Source organism: Stigmatopora argus, chromosome 15, assembly GCF_051989625.1.
Source record: "Stigmatopora argus isolate UIUO_Sarg chromosome 15, RoL_Sarg_1.0, whole genome shotgun sequence".
Lineage (NCBI taxonomy): Eukaryota > Metazoa > Chordata > Actinopteri > Syngnathiformes > Syngnathidae > Stigmatopora > Stigmatopora argus.
Genome location: NC_135401.1, coordinates 7,654,627 through 7,672,481, shown reverse-complemented (window position 1 = coordinate 7,672,481; position 17,855 = coordinate 7,654,627). Strand labels below are relative to the sequence as shown.

The following is a 17,855-nucleotide window of genomic DNA, read 5'->3' as shown; positions in this document are numbered from 1 at the left end:
TTTATATGTACTAGACTTTGTGTTTGGTATATTTACGTTAAAGTAGTAACTTCATTATATAGCAAAAAAAATAAAATTTTAAAAAACTATTCAATATCATATGGGTCATTTTAAATCATTTCTTGATTGGTCTTATCTTATTTTAAATATAGTGATATTTATAGAGAAGCATTGTAATTAAAATCTAACAACTAATTAAAAACGTTTTACGTTCTTTAATTAAAATAATTTATCACGTTTTAACTTGATATTTACCATATGAAAACAATAACTACCATAGCCCAACGCGAGTACTATAACATTGTAACTGCGGCTAGGTTGGGATTCAGTTCCCTTATTTACCACACAGTGGTGCTGTTCTGCTTTCGATCACAAATAGTATAGAGGTAGATCCAAAAAGTTGCTGTCGACTGTTTGTAACTGACGGCCATCTTAAAGCAGTGGACTTCTCTGGCAGGCTCTACTCTATAACAAGTAAGGAGACTTATTTTCTACTAAAATACTCCTAACCTAGCGAAATCTTGACGAATTTGCAAACGATTTCTTCTATAATAAACCCTATTAAATCGCCTTAGTTTTAATTAAAAAAATATTTTTTATGCGCAGATAATTTACTGCATCGGTGACGTATGTGAGGATCAAATTAAAAATGTTGTCATTTGTAGCGATTTCAACATACGTATACAATCCGTTAACTATATGTTTCTCGAATAGGACTGACACAATATGCTCTCGCAAATATATTAAATGATATCTATGCCCTAATGAGGGAAACACCACCGAAGAAGAGAAGACGCAGGAGAGTCGCGGGCTCATGTGTCAACATCCAGTCAGGCTTTCCAGAGGGAGGCGTCGGGTAATTCACCCCCCCAAAATATTCCCTCACAAATCCTTGGAAAAAAACCCATAAAAACATTCGGTTTTCCTGCATTGTCACAAAGACGAGCAAATAGCGTTGCCGGCGAGTGAATTTGCCGCGGAGCCAGCGTTCAGCAACGATGACGGGGTACAATGTGCGAATAGTGAGCATTTAAAATCCTATATCCGGGAAGACGTTCGTTTTAGCCGGATAGCCAGCTCGCTCGGTGGTCGACAGGACGGAGACACCTCGGCGAGGCGAGCGACGCTGCAAGCTTGCTTCCTTGCAGCTGTCATGATGTTTCCTCAATCGAGACACTCGGTGAGTGGATGTCCGCTCGAGCTCAACTCGTCAAAGTCAGTCATTGGAACACCGCGGCTAGGCTAAGCTAGGCTAGGCTAAGCTAACGTGAGCTCGCTTGCTCGTAAGATGACGCCGCAGGACAAAAAATGTCAGCCTTTTTTCCCCCAGTTCCGTCTTCCACAATGACTCTTTGCCTGATTTTGCAACGTAAACTAACGATAACATTCCTGGCGTCCTCTGCCAATAACCCAGAGCCAATGTATACAAACAGCGAGCCTTCATGTGAAGTGTGCCTCGCACAATTAATTTCGCACGCTTTACAATTAAATAAATAAATAAGCCGGTGACTTTTTGTCTTTTAATTCATTCATGTTTTCCCCCACAGCTGCAGTTGTCAAACCCTGCTGAAAAATCCAGTTTATGCTGCTTTCTGTAATAGCAACGCCATTAACAAATCTAGCAAGTTTCCCCTGTTTTGTTGTTTTCACCATATTTCTTTGCAAGCTTTTTAGACCATTTTGAACCATTTGATTTCATTGTCTGCCATTGACAACAACAGACGTGAGATCCATTTTGTGAGAAGCCAATTTGACCGTTTTTCTTTAAACCCAAAAGAATTTGGGAATGTCTTGTTACACAATATATTCTTTGTTTATGCAATTGAAACCAGAAGTTTACATACGCTGCATTAAAGGCAATGCATTTCCCCCCTCACCGTCTGAAGATAAAATAGACTAAACCCCGACTGATTTAGTTCATTTAGGTTTACCAAATTATTTCATTTTTGTACCATTATGACAGTGTATGATTTGACACTGTTTCATCACTTTCTTCAAGGTCAAAAGTTAGCATCTAGTATTTGCTAACACTTGCCCTTGGGGTGTACGTTTTTGGTAACCTTCCACAAGCCTGTGAAACAGACAAGGTTATCTCAAACTGTGAGAAAAATTCTTTTTGTACAGTGTATACATTTCTGGAATAACTGTGGATGTGTTAGCTGGCCAAATACTAGTTCCTAGTTGGATTACTAAATCAAAATGCTTTTTTTGAAAAAATATAGTTTGTTGATATCACAAAGGTCATTTGTCCTAATTTTTGTCCGCAGGCATCTGCTCAGTCCGGACAAGCTCTCAAGTTTACCACCTCTGACTCGTGTGACCGCATCAAAGACGAGTTCCAGTTCCTTCAAGCACAATACCACAGGTGACACAATGATTCATTCATTTTCCAGCCAATCACAGGGCACAGGGATACTCATACCTATGGGCAATTTAGTGTCTCCAACCAGCCTAAAATGCATATTTTTGGGATGTGGGAGGAAACCGGAGCATCCGGAGAAAACCCACACAAGCCCATGAAGAAGATGCAAACTCCAAAAATAAAAAAATAAAAAACTTAAAGTACGTAAAATTCAGGGATTGTTGATAATGTTTAGAACATTTTCAGGTCAATTTAAATGTCTTTTAAATTGATAATCGATCGGTTAGTTGTTGATTAATTGCGGTAGCCCTACGTTTTTTTCTTGGTAAATGTAATATTATCAAAAAAATAATTAGTTAAAACTGTCGTCACACAGCCTTGACGTATGAGTTTTTTTAAATTGTTTTTTTCACACTGCTCTGTTGTCCAGTCTCAAGCTGGAATGCGACAAGCTGGCGTCAGAAAAGTCCGAGATGCAGCGTCACTATATCATGGTGAGAACCGATTTCCGTCGGAATCCACCTGGCCAGTACCCAATAAGACCGTGTCATTTTCTCAATGTGTGTTTCAGTATTACGAAATGTCATACGGCCTGAACATTGAAATGCACAAACAGGTAACAATTGCGAAGTCGCATTCATGTCGTTGTGGTGTGCTCCTTTTTCTCATTCTCGCTTTTCGCACTCAGGCTGAAATAGTCAAGAGGTTGAACGGCATCTGCGCTCAAGTGCTGCCTTACCTGTCGCAGGAGGTGAATGCAACGCAACATGTTGTGCGTGTGTGCATGGGACGTATTTTTTTTAAAAAGGTTTTAAAAATTGTACTCGTGTGATAACGAAATATTTCAGCACCAGCAACAAGTCATGGGCGCCATCGAGAGGGCCAAGCAGGTCACACCGCCGGAGATGAACTCCATCATACGGGTTTGTTACATTGTTTTTCTAAGTTGGCTCTGTAAATGAGTAAAAATCAGATTCAAGGCGGCAAAAAAAAAAAGAACAATCCAGAGGTATAAGGATATTGCAATATATTGATGTATGTATTTCCATTATTGAAGCTTTGCAGAACAAAGAGAAAATGTCCAGTGACAGCATAAATTCAAGAAAATTGCAACCAAGATATTGGATGACCAACTTAATTTTTTATGAGGTTATTTATGTAATATAATATATTGATTGTTTGCGAACTTAATTTGTGCTGCAAAACGGATTTGCAACCAAAAAAGGATTTGTGTATTTTATTACCCTTTGGTAAAAGCGCTGTTGTACTAAATAACCCCTTTTTATATGGTAATAATGTTGGTATAGCTTGATGTGCTTTTTTCCGCCCTCGTTACATTTCTGAGGATTGGAATTTGGTATTGTGGCAGATCCCCCAAAACTGCAATATCCCTGCTTCATTTTGAACTTGTAGGCTGCCATTTATGGGGTTAGATGTCCAATTAATTTTGACTGGGAGAGGATGGCATTGAATGATTCCTTTTTTTCCCCTTCTTTTTTTATTATCATATTTTCCGCACTATAAGGCGCACCAGACCCACGTTCAATGAATGGCCTATTTTAAAATTTGTTCCACATATAAGGTGCACTGGATTATAAGACGTAGTAGTAGTAGTAGCAGTAGTAGTAGCAGTAGTAGTACGAGTAGTATTAGTAGTAGTAGTAGTAGTAGTAGTACCAGTAGTAGTACCAGCAGTAGTAGCAGTAGTAGTACCAGTAGTAGTAGCAGTAGTAGTACCAGTAGTAGCAGTAGGAGTAGTAGTAGCAGCAGTAGTAGTACGACTAGTTGCAGTTGCAGTAGTATTAGTAGGAGTAGTAGGAGTAGCAGTAGTAGTAGTAGCAGTTGTAGTATGAGTAGCAGTAGTAGTATGAGTAGTAGTAGTAGTATGAGTAGTAGTAGTAGTAGTAGTGATGGTGGTAGCAGTAGTGGGGGTTGTGTTAAACATCCACTAGCTGGAGTTGTAGTATTACTAGTAGTAGTAGGGGTTGTGTTATGCATACACTAGATGGAGTTGTAGTATTACTCGTAGTAGTAGGGGTTGTGTTATGCATACACTAGATAGAGCTGTAGCAGTAGTAATAGGAGGGGGTGTTTTACATCTACTCAATGGAGCTGTAGTTGTAGTAGTAGTAGTAAGTATTATAAATCCACAAAATGGAACTATGGAAGTAGTAGTAGGGGGTTGTGTTGTACATCCACTAGATGCAGCTGTAGTCGTAGTAATAGTAGTGGTTAGGGTTTCTGTTACACATCAAGTAGATGGAGCTGTGTTAAAGGGGTTTTCATATAATGATGAATTAATATTGTACTGCCGTTTTTTTTCCAGAAAATACATATCTTTTAGTCGCATCTCATAATGCGGAAAATACGGGGTACCAAAAGTAGTTAGTTGCCCGCAAGAGTGTTAAGGTGTGTTTTGCTGTGTGCAGCAACAGCTCCAGGTGCAACACCTGTCCCAGCTGCAGGGCCTGGCCCTCCCAGTGGCTCCCCTCCCGTTGGGCTTGACACCGCCCAGCCTGCCGGCGGCCTCGTCCGGTTCGGGCCTGCTGTCTCTGTCCTCCATCCTGGCCAACTATTCGCACGGCCAGGCCGCCCAAGCCGCCAAGGAAGAGAAGGCCCGCGGAGACGCCGCCCCGGCCCAAGGCCAAGCCGACAGGCCGCCACCCAGGCCCGAAGATGGTGACAAATCTGATTAGAAGAGTGCAGGTAAAATGGTGGAGAAACAAAAAGCGCCTTGGTGTGAAAAACATTTTAAGATGTTTGAAAAATGGCATATTCCAACTTTAAATCAAAATACTGACATTATTTTCCATCAAACAGGTTTGTCGTCTGACGCCATTGCGGAAGTGAAGCAGATGCGTTTCCACTTTGGGCCAACAGGGCGCGGTGGTGGACTCTCATTCGCTTTTAGGTCGACATCACATGGATTTCAGAGCTTTGACGATTTAAACAAAAACAAAAAAAAAACGAAAAAAATGGAAAAAAAAAACTACTTTTGGAAAGCTGAAACTTTTTCTCTATTTGAATTTTATTTTTATCATTTTAATTTCTCTGTATTTTTAATTCTCTATTTTTTCATATTCTTCCTTATTTGTATTTTTATGATTCAGTCTAAGCACTTAACTTGTCGTCTGTGTGCTCTTTCGCTTCTAATAATGATAGTAATAATCTCTTTGTTCTCCCAGGCAAGTTGTGTGAGCGTGTACGTGCGCGCTCGGGGCTGATTTTCTTGATTTCTTTTTTTTCTTTTCTTTTTTCTTATTTTTTTAATTCACGAATCGCACGGATGGGAGGGAAATTTCATTAATGATCACGGGAAGAACTAAGACCCAACACATTGGACTCCAAATCAATTATGTCGATTCCCCCCGCCCCCTTATAATTGCATGTAAACTCATTAAAAAGCAACACCGACGCAAGCCAATCACAAACGTCATTTCAAGAAATTGGGCAACAGACGGAAATGGGATTCCGTGCAATTTGGGGAGTCGAAATCCACAGCCTCCAGCGCGCCATGTGAAGGGCCAATTTGTATACATATGAATATATCAATATACATATTTTTTAAAGCATTTTTGTACGTTCCAAAGCTGCTTTTGAACATGTGTATCATGTAAAGAGCACATTTTTTTTCTGTGTGACTTCATTGTTTTCTTTCTGGTTCGGCAAGTCATTTCTCACTTTGTAAATGTTTGATCCTCTTTTGTGGGAAGATAACGGGGGAAAACGAACAAACCATGTGTGTAATTGAATGTTAAAACAAAAAAAAAGTGTAAAGAAAAGCAAGTGTAACAATGGTAAGGAGGAATGCATGGCACTTTTAGCAGTAAGGGAGCTTTTTTTGGTGCCTTACAAATAAAAGATGTGATTGGAAGAGTCTTTTTTTTTGTACCTCTCGGATGTGTAGGTAAATCATTTATGTAGTATTTTGTTTTTAAGTAATTATCAGTGCTGGCCTGGTAAATGTCATTTTAATTTGTTTGAGAAACAAAACATGTCAACAGCTGTAGGTTGTAATTATGTTCTGTGAAATGGCAAAAAAATGTGAAATCAAATCATGAAAAAAAAGCCATTTATACAACATTAAAATCTCCTTTTCTTGTTTGAGCAGCAGTAGATGAAAGAAGAAATTTGAAGATTGCTATCAACCGTGGAACAAAGATGTTGATATCGACCAACTCTTGCAATTGCGGGTAAGACAACCAACACTCTAAGTGTGGCCTTTATATTTGACCAGTAGATATCACTGTGGCACCATTTAATACTTAACACATTTTCAATTAACTGAAGTTCATGGAAAGTTACATTTTTGGAAAAAAAAGCTTTAAATTTGATTTAAAACAAGGTGGTCCTGTATCATTTTAGCAACAAAAAAAATGGACTCAGTGGAAGAGTACAAATGTACCAATGTAAATTGCACAAACTTTGAACCACAAAAGTAGAATAAAAAGTATGCAAAAGAATTAACAATCTGAATTCAGTGCTCAGAGTAGCAGACGTTTTATGTCTTGCCCTTTTTACACTTGGCATTAAATTGTGTTCTGGATGATTTGAGTGAACCTATAATGTAACTTTCATAGCCTTCTGTGATGCAAAACCATGAACTACATCATCATAAGAATTTTTTTGACATTCATTCCCCTTCCAAACAAAGTGGATTTGACGTCTAGAGCCATCAAAGTCACTGAAAAATGGCCATTCACGGCTAGTGTTACGGTTTAAATAAATTCAAATAAAATTACCGCCATAAATTGCATGCAACGAGTGAAATACTATTAAAAATAAATCAACTTGTGGCATAGAACTCTTTTTATTCATTGTAGCTTGAGTTAGTTTTAACTAACATTGTATTAATTGTCAATATATTTGTGTACAAATATTTTCCAAATTTTATATATATACAAAATAGATGCTGATTTGTATAAATGACCAGTTGCCTTATTTAAGTTTAAGGTTTTAAGTGTCAAAAAAAGCAAAAATAAAACGTTTTTATTTTTTAAATGTACCAAAATCGTCACTTCGCTATAAAATGTTAATTCAATGTCTTAAGTGTCAATTCTTGAATAGTGCTAGGGCTTCCTTTTGACATTTAAAAACATAATTGACCATTTTTTTTGCACTTCACTGCATCAGTTTGTATGTTTGACTTCCAAGCTTATGTTATGCTTCCTTTAAAGTAGGATTTTCAAAATGGTTTAGATTTCCAAGCCGGGGCTGTACTTTGAAGTTTCAATTGAAGGTCTCACGCCAAGATTGGAATTTCAATTCAGGAATTGCGCTCTAATTGACTTGATTCCGTTAGCCGAGGGAAGGGCTATTCACTTATCGGAGCCACGCACACGCAGCGAATAAAAGGCCCATCAATCATAATCCCAGGCACCTTTAAAGACAATAGATGCGAGGCAAGACGGAAATGGCACCTTCTTAATGACTCTCTTGTGTTGTTGACATGCATTTTATCCGCCGATGATGCACACATCGCTCATTAAGACACACGCGTCCACCGGGCCGCCATCTAACAATAACAAATCATTTGCATTTTGCAATCAAGGCGCTATCTTGACGTGCGTGCTGTTATTTGTTATGTTTTAGGCCACGGTACAGTATGTATATTTAGATATTCCCAGAATAGTATATATTGATCGTGTTTCTGAATTTTTTTAAACCTGATTTGTGGGAGAATATGCGAAGGAAATGTAAGGGTGTAGTTCAAGTTTTTGTTAAAATACCCTATCAATATTTTAAAATAATAGTTGAAAGAAAATGGAATAAATTCATGCAAAATTTAAGGAATGTATAGGTATAAAATAACTATGGTTCATGAATATTTTTTTATTTTAATTAAAAAAAATAAACAAACTGCTCGTTCAAAAATAATGAACTAATAAAAATAACACCCAGGAGAAATTTTCAAGTTAACATTAGTGGTCCATTGCGCGTCTTGTGCGATAACGGGATTTACAGCGATATTCTATTAACATGCAAAAAAATAAAATGCATTAAAAAAATATAAGGATACTGATGAAAGGCATTTACTAAGAGTTACTTTAATTATGTGTGCAAATTGGCCACTAGGAGACCGTGTGGTGCTTTTCAGAGAAGTACTGACACTACTCCCACTTGTAGAAGAAAGAAGCTGTGTAAATATATATTTTTTAAAGGTTTAAAGAGACCATGGCTCACATTCTAATGTTACTTATTTATGAACATTTTTGACACGTTTGTGTGAATTTTATTAATTTGAGAGATAAATACAGTGGCTCGACACTCATTTCTCATTGCGCGCAAATAGCATCTTCCAATACAATTAGCATTAGGCTAATGGTAGCAACAGAATGCTTAATGTGTTTGTATTTTAATGCACAGTTAATGTAATTCAATGATTTTGTTGGGCCTGTTTTTCTTAACACTTTAGATCATGGTAATGACGACATGGCCTATGTCCGATTATTATTATTATTCTTATTATCAAGTTGAGTTTAATAAACAGTTTGAAAACTACTACAATTGCACTCTTTTGGAAGGAAAGTTTGCTCTTTGCTAGGCTAGCTGCATTTCCAGTGTTTGATCAATTAAATATGTCATGGCTGATCACCAAGATTGACCTGAAATAAATAAATAAATAAATAAAACCGCGATCTCGATCTTAAACCCTCCGTGTATTTCGGGAAACGGGTTTTGAACATGTCCGTGCACACATTCATTCCCAATCCACTCCAGTAAATACATGTGCCACAACGCACCACTGAAAAATAAATGACATCTCAAAGGCACGGCGATGACTCATTTCAATCGATGGAAGGCCGGCTGGCGCTTAGCGAACGGGATCGGAATTAATAAATTGCTTTAAATCGTGAGGAAAGTGGTGAGACGGGGCTGACTAATCCACGAACGTATGCATTTGCGGTGAGAGCGAGAAGCGTGGAGCGTCCAAGAAAAAAGGGAACCTGCATATCTTAGTGCTAACGCTCGGACGTGTCGGTATGCACTATAAATAAATCAGAAGTCGGCGGAAAAATGCTCAAACTAAGAATGAATATCGATTGATGGTAGTGCTTTCTTGTATTTTTCCTCTGCGTGCGTCTTGCTCGGCAGCTTAAAAACATGTTGGGCGAGGATCAATACGGGTGCTGGCAGAACACAGCCGTGACAAATTATGAATATTGCTTCTGTTAGACACTGTCGATAACTCCACGTGAGACAAGAGACTCAAGACAGACCGCATTTTTCAAAAACATGGACTAGTCTTAAATGATATTGCCTGGAATGTGAAACTAACATGTCCCTGACCCAAAATGGGGCCTGGTTACATCATTTTCAGAGTATTGGCTAAAAAATGTATTTTTTATCTACTTTTATGTATTAACTCATCGGTTGCTATTGGCGGAGACGAAAGTCCAATCCATTTTAACACTCAAATTGGATTGGATGTCTATTGTCGTCAATAGGAGTTAGACATGATGACTTAATAGTACAAGTTAAATTGGATTTAATGTTTCTGCCAGTGCCTGTAGTAAGCTTGGATAGGCTCCAGCACCCTCTGTGATATTGAGGGGCTTTTTATAAATACATTTCCAAAGCAAAAAGGTCCATGATTTTGTCCAAAGAATCGATTATCGTATCAACATGACATCGGTGATTGAATCCCCTAGGGCTGGGGTGTCAAAGTGGCGGCCCGGGGGCCAAATCTGGCCCGCCGCATCATTTTGTGTGGCCCGGGAAAGTAAATCATGAGTGCCGACTTTCTGTTTTAGGATCAAATTAAAATGGAGAGTATAGATGTAGTATATTAAATTTCCTTATTTCCCTCTTTTAAATCAATAATTGTAATTTTTGAATCATTTTTTTCTGTGTTTTTAGTTAAAAAATCATTTGTAAAATCTAAAACATATATAAAAAAGCTAAAATAAACATTGTTTTAGATCTATAAAAAACGGAATATTCAGGGCTTTTAATCCAGCTCTTTTAATCCATTTATATAAAAAAAAAATCTAAATATTATATCTAAAATGGTCTGGCCCGTGTGAAATCAAGTTGACGTTAAAGCGGCCCGCGAACCAACCCGAGTCTGACACTCTTGGCCTAGGGAGTTTATAAGAGTAAATATACGATGTCATATTGTATATTTACTCTTACAAACTCCTTTTTTTGTTTGCTAAAATTAAAACTTTTCTCTTGTGAAATGGTAACTTCTTGCTCACAGTTCGAAATCTCTTTGCAAAGTTTCCTGACAAATGCCGCGGCAATGTCACGCTAGATTAACAGAGGGAAAAAAACGATTCGCCTCTTGTGCAGCGGGCGGCGGCGACGGCGACACCAACGCCACTCTGACATTATCCCGTTGGTCGAAGGGAGCGATATTTACGAGTGGAGAGAACGCGGAAATCTTATTGCGCGGTGCGTCAGCGATTTAAAGTGGCTGCCATTGCCAAAGTGGGCCTTCAAAGAAAGCCGGAGCCCTTTGTCTCCCACGGATGGCTTGGATAATAACTAAGATTGAAATAGTTTAAGACGATGGAGAAATGTGCTGTTTGGCAATCGTTGGAGTCGCGCGCCAGCTCGTCAAGGCCGAACCTGATCGCTTCGAATGCGGGGAGACAAAACAACAGCGGCAGAAGGACTTTTTCATTCTGTGTGGTCTTATCTCATGTCTAGAGGAGAAAAAAGAAAAAGAAAAAAAAAACACCAAATGTCCGCTTGGTATTTTCATTCATTTTCTGAACCGCTTTATCCTTAGAGGGTCCAACCAGCCTACCATGCATGTCTTTGGAATGTGGGAGGAAACTGGAGTACCCTGAGGAAACCCACGCAGGCCCAGAGAGAACATGCAAAATACACACACGTGGACACAGGTTTTGAACCCTGGACCCCACAACTGTGAGGCCGATGTGCTAACCACTCATCACGGGCCAACCAGCTTGGTACTTGAAATGTTAAAAATGTAATGGGTGACATCCTGTTCTTTTTATTTTGTTTTATTTTTTTAACTGCATATTGTTTTTAGTACATTTGAATGTGGTGATGCAGTCTTAAGGTCAAAGTCTAATTAGCTTGTTCGGCATTTTGTTTAATGTATATATTGTCAAGGTACGTACATTTCCTTTTAAACTTTTGTTTTGAAAGGTTTACATCCTGTTAGTGCCCTGCGTTTCAATTTGTCATGTTTGCATACAAATTACGAGATTCGCAAGACTAACATATTTTCCTTATTGGACGAAGCCAACATGGTATTTTTAATAAGAAAATCAACATAAAGTGTGAAAATGCAATTTTGAACTTATTGTGAATTTTCTGTTCTATGTTAGCATTCAGCTAGGGAGGCTAACGACGCAACAATGACGTCACTAATTGGCGACCATCTGCGTCCGATGGCCTCGTTGTAAAGCGTCATTAGCGGACATAAGGTGAGCGTTTTTCTCCATTAAAATACTTTTAACCATACAAATTCTTTAGGAAATTGCAATCGAGTTGTTTTGAATCAATTGCGTTTAACGCGAGTAGAAATCAGACAGGATGTTGATGATAAAATATTAGTTTGGGAGTACCAAGTTAAACTACGGCATCTTCGACATTTACAAACAAAAGCTGATCCTTTGGAAAATCGGAACAATTAATAGCTTGTATTTCAAAGTACACGATCCATTAACCATAAATACATACTTTTTGCAAGTTTGAATCATTCTCCTTGTACTGTATCTAATTGAGATTCTCAAGACACCCGCCTACTACCTTTCCCCAGAAAAAAATGACCGCATTTTTTTGAATGATTTATGTTTTTTTTTGTCTTTCCTTGTTGTCATTTTGCATCTCATTCCCCCCGGCGTGTTCTCTGCAGTTTTTTTCGCACTTTCCCGTTGAAGTTTTAAGGAAAAGCCCAATGTGGGAGAAGATTTCGCCATTCCTTTGTTCATACGGTACAGAACGTTTGAAGGATAGATTAAATACGACGTGAAATACAAAAACAAATACAATCTGAAGGCGCTTCCCCTCTTTTTAGCGTCAAAGTTCCTTTTGAAAGCGGTGACAAGTCGTAGGGGGGATCTTGACAGGCAAAGGACATTGACACTCTTGAACAATGGCAATTAATAATAAACGGTGAAGGAGAGATGAGAGACCTTTTGCATCTTCATCGCTAAATCCTCGCTGACGGCCACGGCCGGGCTCATCCTCCTACTACTCCTCCTCCTTCTTTTTTCCTCTTTTTTTGCTCCTTTTTAATGAGCCCTCACACACATACATCCACACATTTCTTATTTCCACTCATTTTGCCATGTTTGCGCCGAGCATTCTCCTCTGACACACACAAGTGCCCTAAAGAGGCGAGATTGCCTCATTCTATCATCACTGGCCTTATTTGGAACGCAGGCAGAAGTCACCAGGGGAGAAGAAGAAGAAAAGAGGAGGAAAAACACGCAAAATGACGAGGGAGTTGCAAACTTTGGGAGCGCTGGTGCCGTACTGCGATGGGAGGGCAACAACAACAAAAAAAAGAAAATTATTGTGCTACTCTTATTGCAAAAGTGTGACTTTTTCTTTTTTTAACCCTTACAGAGCACTCCTTCATCTCATTGGCTGCCATTGACGGCGTTCGACGTACAAACTATTATGACGGGTACGTTCTTGTTACAGCCTTTCTCCTAAAATGACTTAATATACAGACTTTATTCACATCAAATTATAATTAAGGCCAACTTTTATCATGTGAAAATACGCTTGAGATGTTGCTTACTGCAGCAAAACACAAGTGTGTGTGCACGCGTGTGTGTCAGACACACGGAGGCGGGTGTGCACTTTTGGGTGAGTTCACAAAATCATTTTCACTGGAGGTAAAAATGACAATGCGGTTGCCTGGCAACACAAAGTCACACGCACGCGCGCAGTGTACCAAGCAAAGTGATGGAACTCTGCTCCACAATGCAGGATTAAGTGACCTTTGTTTTGATCATAATGCTCATTTTTTGGAGCGTGCGGGCCAAAGTAAGCAAAGCTGTGCACACATAAACACGCACAATGCAAAGCGGGAATGTAAATAAAGGCAGCTAGTGTTGTGTTGCGAGGAAACTCCGTTCAAATCCTCCAAATATTTCCGCTTTATTGTAAAAAAAAAAAGGTAAGTTTACTGTCAATTTGTTTGACTAAATATTACTTATGATACACTTAACTATATAGTGTTTATCATTCTCATGCAAAAAAATTATGGGAGGGCTGATAGCGAGTGGTTGTCTGTCTTGTATAACCAAATGACCCTAACTGTTTTGTACACACGTGATTACGAGGTTTTTATGGGATTAAGATTTTTTTTTTTTAATGACGAAAAAATAGCCGCTTGCCCCAAAAATGATGAGATGTATTCAATGGAATCAATTGGCGTATTGCTGTCCAAATAATAGATACTGTATCGTCGTGACATTTGGGCCATGTAGCAGCCCTGATGAATGAGTTACATGGGGAAAAGTTGAACTTTGCCAAATTATTTGAAGAAAACAAAAAGTTGATTAGGGACTATTTACCTCAGGGGAACGAACACACAACGCACAAATGTTAATGAAGACAGCTCAGTTTAACGGGAAAACGGAAGGATCAGTTGTTGTGAAGCCGGCTTTACACAAGAGGAAGATTCTTCTTTGGGTTTGTGCGGGTTGTTGGCATCGCTGGCGTTCCTCGTCCTCCCCCTTTGGCTGCTTTGAGACCTCAGCTGAAAAACAAAACAAGAGAGCATATCGATGCTGGTTCTCCCGCAGCCCTTCCTCAAAGTCCCCCTGTGTTTTTGCCTCAGCCATTCGGGAACACAAATGCACAGCGTTGTTGGCGCGACAGGGATGAAGATTCGCGACTACGTTTAAGTTTTCAAGCTATTTAGAAGTTCAGATGTGTGTAGAAAAAAAGTGTTTTAAACCATGAGAATTTTTATTTTACAGTTGTATTATTGACAGAGTTCTGAGATCGAGGGTTCAATCGGTCATTTAAAAGTAAACATAACCCTCTAAAGATCCCATTTTGGGTCATTTTGACCGCAGATGTGGGCCGCCAGCCCTAGCATTTCAAATTGTCTGGACGTCTATCGCCATCAATGGCAGACAATGACTCGATGTAACTCGCATTACAGGACTCGGAGTCACGTCAATGCTGGGTGAGTCCTAGTTCGACACGTTCACCAGTGCAAGAAAAAAACAGCGGATGCACTGCCAAATGGCATTGGCGCCGATGTACTAATCTCCTTTCCTGGGTTTATATAGAGAAGCCCACCGATGCTTGTACTGCCCGACCCCCTCCGCCACTTTCCTGGCCGCCGCTATCTCACATTCGAATAGGTCTGTAATCTATTTTGCGATTACGCAGCGAATAATTAGCTACAGATGAATATGTGGCGTGCAATCGTTCATTCGCCTTCAGATTATTAATCACTACTCCAGAGCCGATCGGGCTCCTCGGCTGTGAAATTATAGTTCTACTTTGGCAAACAACAATAATAGATGGTACCGGCTCCAACGGGGCGAACGACACGAAGAAAAGCGGAGAAAGAGAGAGCGAAAAAGCCTCGAATAATAAGCTCATTCGCAAGGAGAAAGGCCATGTCACGTACCAATATGTAGAATATTTCAATGGACTGCTTCCTAAATTATTTGCAGTATTTCTATCCATCCATCCAGTCACATCGATAAGAATGCACAACATCCCTTAACACGTTCTAAACTTAGATGTGTCGTTTTGTTTAAAAAACACCATTCAAACACAGTCAAAATTTCCTTCTTTCTTCAGTTTAAATCTAATTGTGTTCATGTTTGTTAAATAAGTTCAAAATGTCCGAATAGTTTGATAGTCCCTTGAGTGGAATGGAATCGTAGCAGACTGTAAAATCGGCAAATATCGTATTTTTGTACAAAGAATCGAGATCATATCGTATCGGCATCAAGTTGATGATTTGATTCCAATCACTTTTATTTTGAAAATTAAAAATCACCAACTCTTTTTTTCAATTGTTCAACTAATGAGTTGCTATATAATTCATGTTATTATCATTTTTTATATACTGTGGGGTTTACATTTTAGCTGTAAAGAAAACAAACTTTTGTGCTTTTCCGGATTTGTTAGTGAATGCTAGAAATAAAAAAAAAAAAACAATAAAACAATGGGACTTTTTGGCCTTGCTAAATGAAGTATCGATGTACAATTGTAAAATGTACAATCATACGTACAATTTGTACTTAAAAGGCGCAGCAAGATAATGGTGACTTTATACCGGATACATGCTATTGCACGCCTAAAATCCAATCTTGTACGCTTTGCCCACGTTTTAGTTACACTTTTTTTCACATTACACTTATGGAATTGCGGCCTGACTACCTCCATTGCTTTTAACTGTTATTGCAGACCGCCAGTTTGACACCTGAGCAATAATATCACAACTATGGTAAAACTCTCCAATGGCTCATATGGGGTAACATCCCTCAGCTCGTCTCATGTACTGTGTGTAACCCGATGCTAGTTGAATACCAAAAGCCAGTCTAGGTTGTCGCTGGTGTCGTCTCCTACCAGCCACCCGCATTAAATATACATCTGACAGACTGGGGATAAAGAGGCATCAACATGAACAAATGCTTACGCTTATGCAGAAGTGGGAACATGCTGTGGAAAACCTTTTCTTTCCCATATATAATGGATTTATGTGCAGATTCATCCAGTCTTCAACACATTGAAGTTTTTAACGATCATCTGCGTACACACCAACGCAACATTGTGCTCATCTGGACAAACATCACATTTATAATCATTAGTTTGCGTTTACATATGTCTAGCTGCACATGCATCTTATTTTAGCCATCATATAACGCCCGCCCGGCGCACATTATTATATATAATAGTAACGAGCCCAGACGGTCGCTTGTGTATTTTATTCACTGGCATCCTCGTTGTTTGTGTTGTTGTTGCTGCAGTCTTAAATCCCGGGAGTCTTACTGAGAGCCACGACGACTGATAGCCCCCCGCCCCCTTCCCCAAAGCAATAATATTCAAAGGGTGGATGTTGGTTGGTGTTGCTTGTATTTTACCACTTTGTCTCTGTTGGTTTTTAAAGCCTGTGGAACACTGCGGCGCTCATTTTCATACATATTGCCTGCTCCTTATTGCGCCGGATACACGACGCCGTCACACAAAGGCGAGAGTTATGCGTTACGTAGCCCGACTGGAGAAACGCAGCCTTTTGAAGCTGCAGAGACGTTGCCTTTCTTTTGTAAACACACACGTACATCTCCGGAGGAACTGGAGAGCAGTCAACCTACAACTTGCCGTCCGCTTGGGATTCGCCGGCGAGCCTTTCTTCCTGGCGCTCCAGATGAAAACAAAGAGAAGTTGAAAGGCGGACGTTTTGTAGTACTTTGTCATTGCTAGTCCGTGTGTTAAGAGAAACAATTAACGTTGTATGGACGTGAATGTGTGATGGGAATGACTTGGAATGGTTGGATGATGACCTTGCAATGGCCCGATTGGATCATTTTGCATGGGAGGCGAGTTCGAGGCACCTAGTTTTGTGGATCTGATGAAACCGAGTCCTGTTCCCAGACTTCAGAAGTGTATTAAGGAGGGAAACATTGCTCATCAAAATGTTTTTTTTCTCCCAATTTGAGCAAAGCTATCCAACATTAAAGCCATCATATGAGGTTTATTAACAAAAACAACTTATTTGGCAAATCAGTTGTGCAACACAAAATACTGTTGTGAATAAATTACATTGAAATGTTTTATTACCATAAATATATAATATAATATATAGAGTAAGACAAAATATATCTTTTTTTTTTGCAATATACTACTTCCAGATTATTTTAATTTCTAGAAGTAATAAAATGTGTTAAATTGAGTCCACTTGATTGTAATTGTTTTGACTTCTTTGTTTTATTTGTTTAAATGGAAATACACAGTATAGTACTATTATAGTATTGCCTGATTAAATTCCTACTTTTTTTACAGGTTGACTGCCTTGTCAAGTTGCCGCCCATGTTGTTGTTGGTATGTACACTCATTTTTTTTAACCTCTTCCTGCGTTATTCATGTAGGGATGATAATGAGATTTGATAGACGTGTTCTAGGCATGTATACGCATTAATCCTTGGGCCAGTATTACATGATAACTGTCTGTAGTAGCATATTCGTGGAACTCATTACTACCGTTGATGGAGATCGACTAACAAGTATTGCTTTAAGCATTTTATAGGGCGGTCTTCATAAAAAAACTACTTTGTGTGTTATGCTGGGCATTACTACCAGTTATTTTTGTTGTTATTCTTGTATTTTTATCTTTTTTGTTTTATTAACTTATTTACTAAACAACATTCTGCTATGATGAACATCATAAAGCTGTTTATAAGTATTTTATTAGTAGTCGAGAGTAACGGCAAAGAGAACTTTACAAGAAAAACAGCAAGAAATTACAAGTTCTCTGGATTCGATGAAATTCAATGTGTAAATAATGTATTTCGTGTTATTATGCTCTCTG

General features: G+C 38.9%; 1 protein-coding gene and 1 long non-coding RNA gene across 3 annotated transcripts; both read left to right on the top strand.

Moving 5' to 3' along the window:
- The first annotated feature begins 775 nt into the window (after nt 1-775).
- LOC144090234 (TLE family member 5-like) lies at nt 776-6,236 on the top strand. 2 transcript variants are annotated; one of them, XM_077621603.1, is made up of 8 exons: nt 776-1,180; nt 2,268-2,365; nt 2,793-2,856; nt 2,934-2,978; nt 3,051-3,113; nt 3,211-3,285; nt 4,792-5,068; nt 5,183-6,236. In XM_077621603.1, exons 1-7 carry the CDS (start codon nt 1,154-1,156, stop codon nt 5,056-5,058), a joined length of 639 nt encoding a protein of 212 aa, XP_077477729.1. In that variant the 5' UTR covers nt 776-1,153; the 3' UTR covers nt 5,059-5,068; nt 5,183-6,236. The 2 variants fall into 2 exon arrangements, with proteins under 2 accessions (XP_077477729.1, XP_077477728.1); XM_077621602.1 differs by having other exon boundaries at nt 781-856.
- A 5,468-nt stretch (nt 6,237-11,704) lies between these two features.
- LOC144089432 (uncharacterized) lies at nt 11,705-17,396 on the top strand. The gene is made up of 3 exons (XR_013305073.1): nt 11,705-11,766; nt 12,914-12,974; nt 17,330-17,396. It is a non-coding gene; the product is annotated as an uncharacterized LOC144089432 (long non-coding RNA).
- Nucleotides 17,397-17,855: the final 459 nt, after the last annotated feature.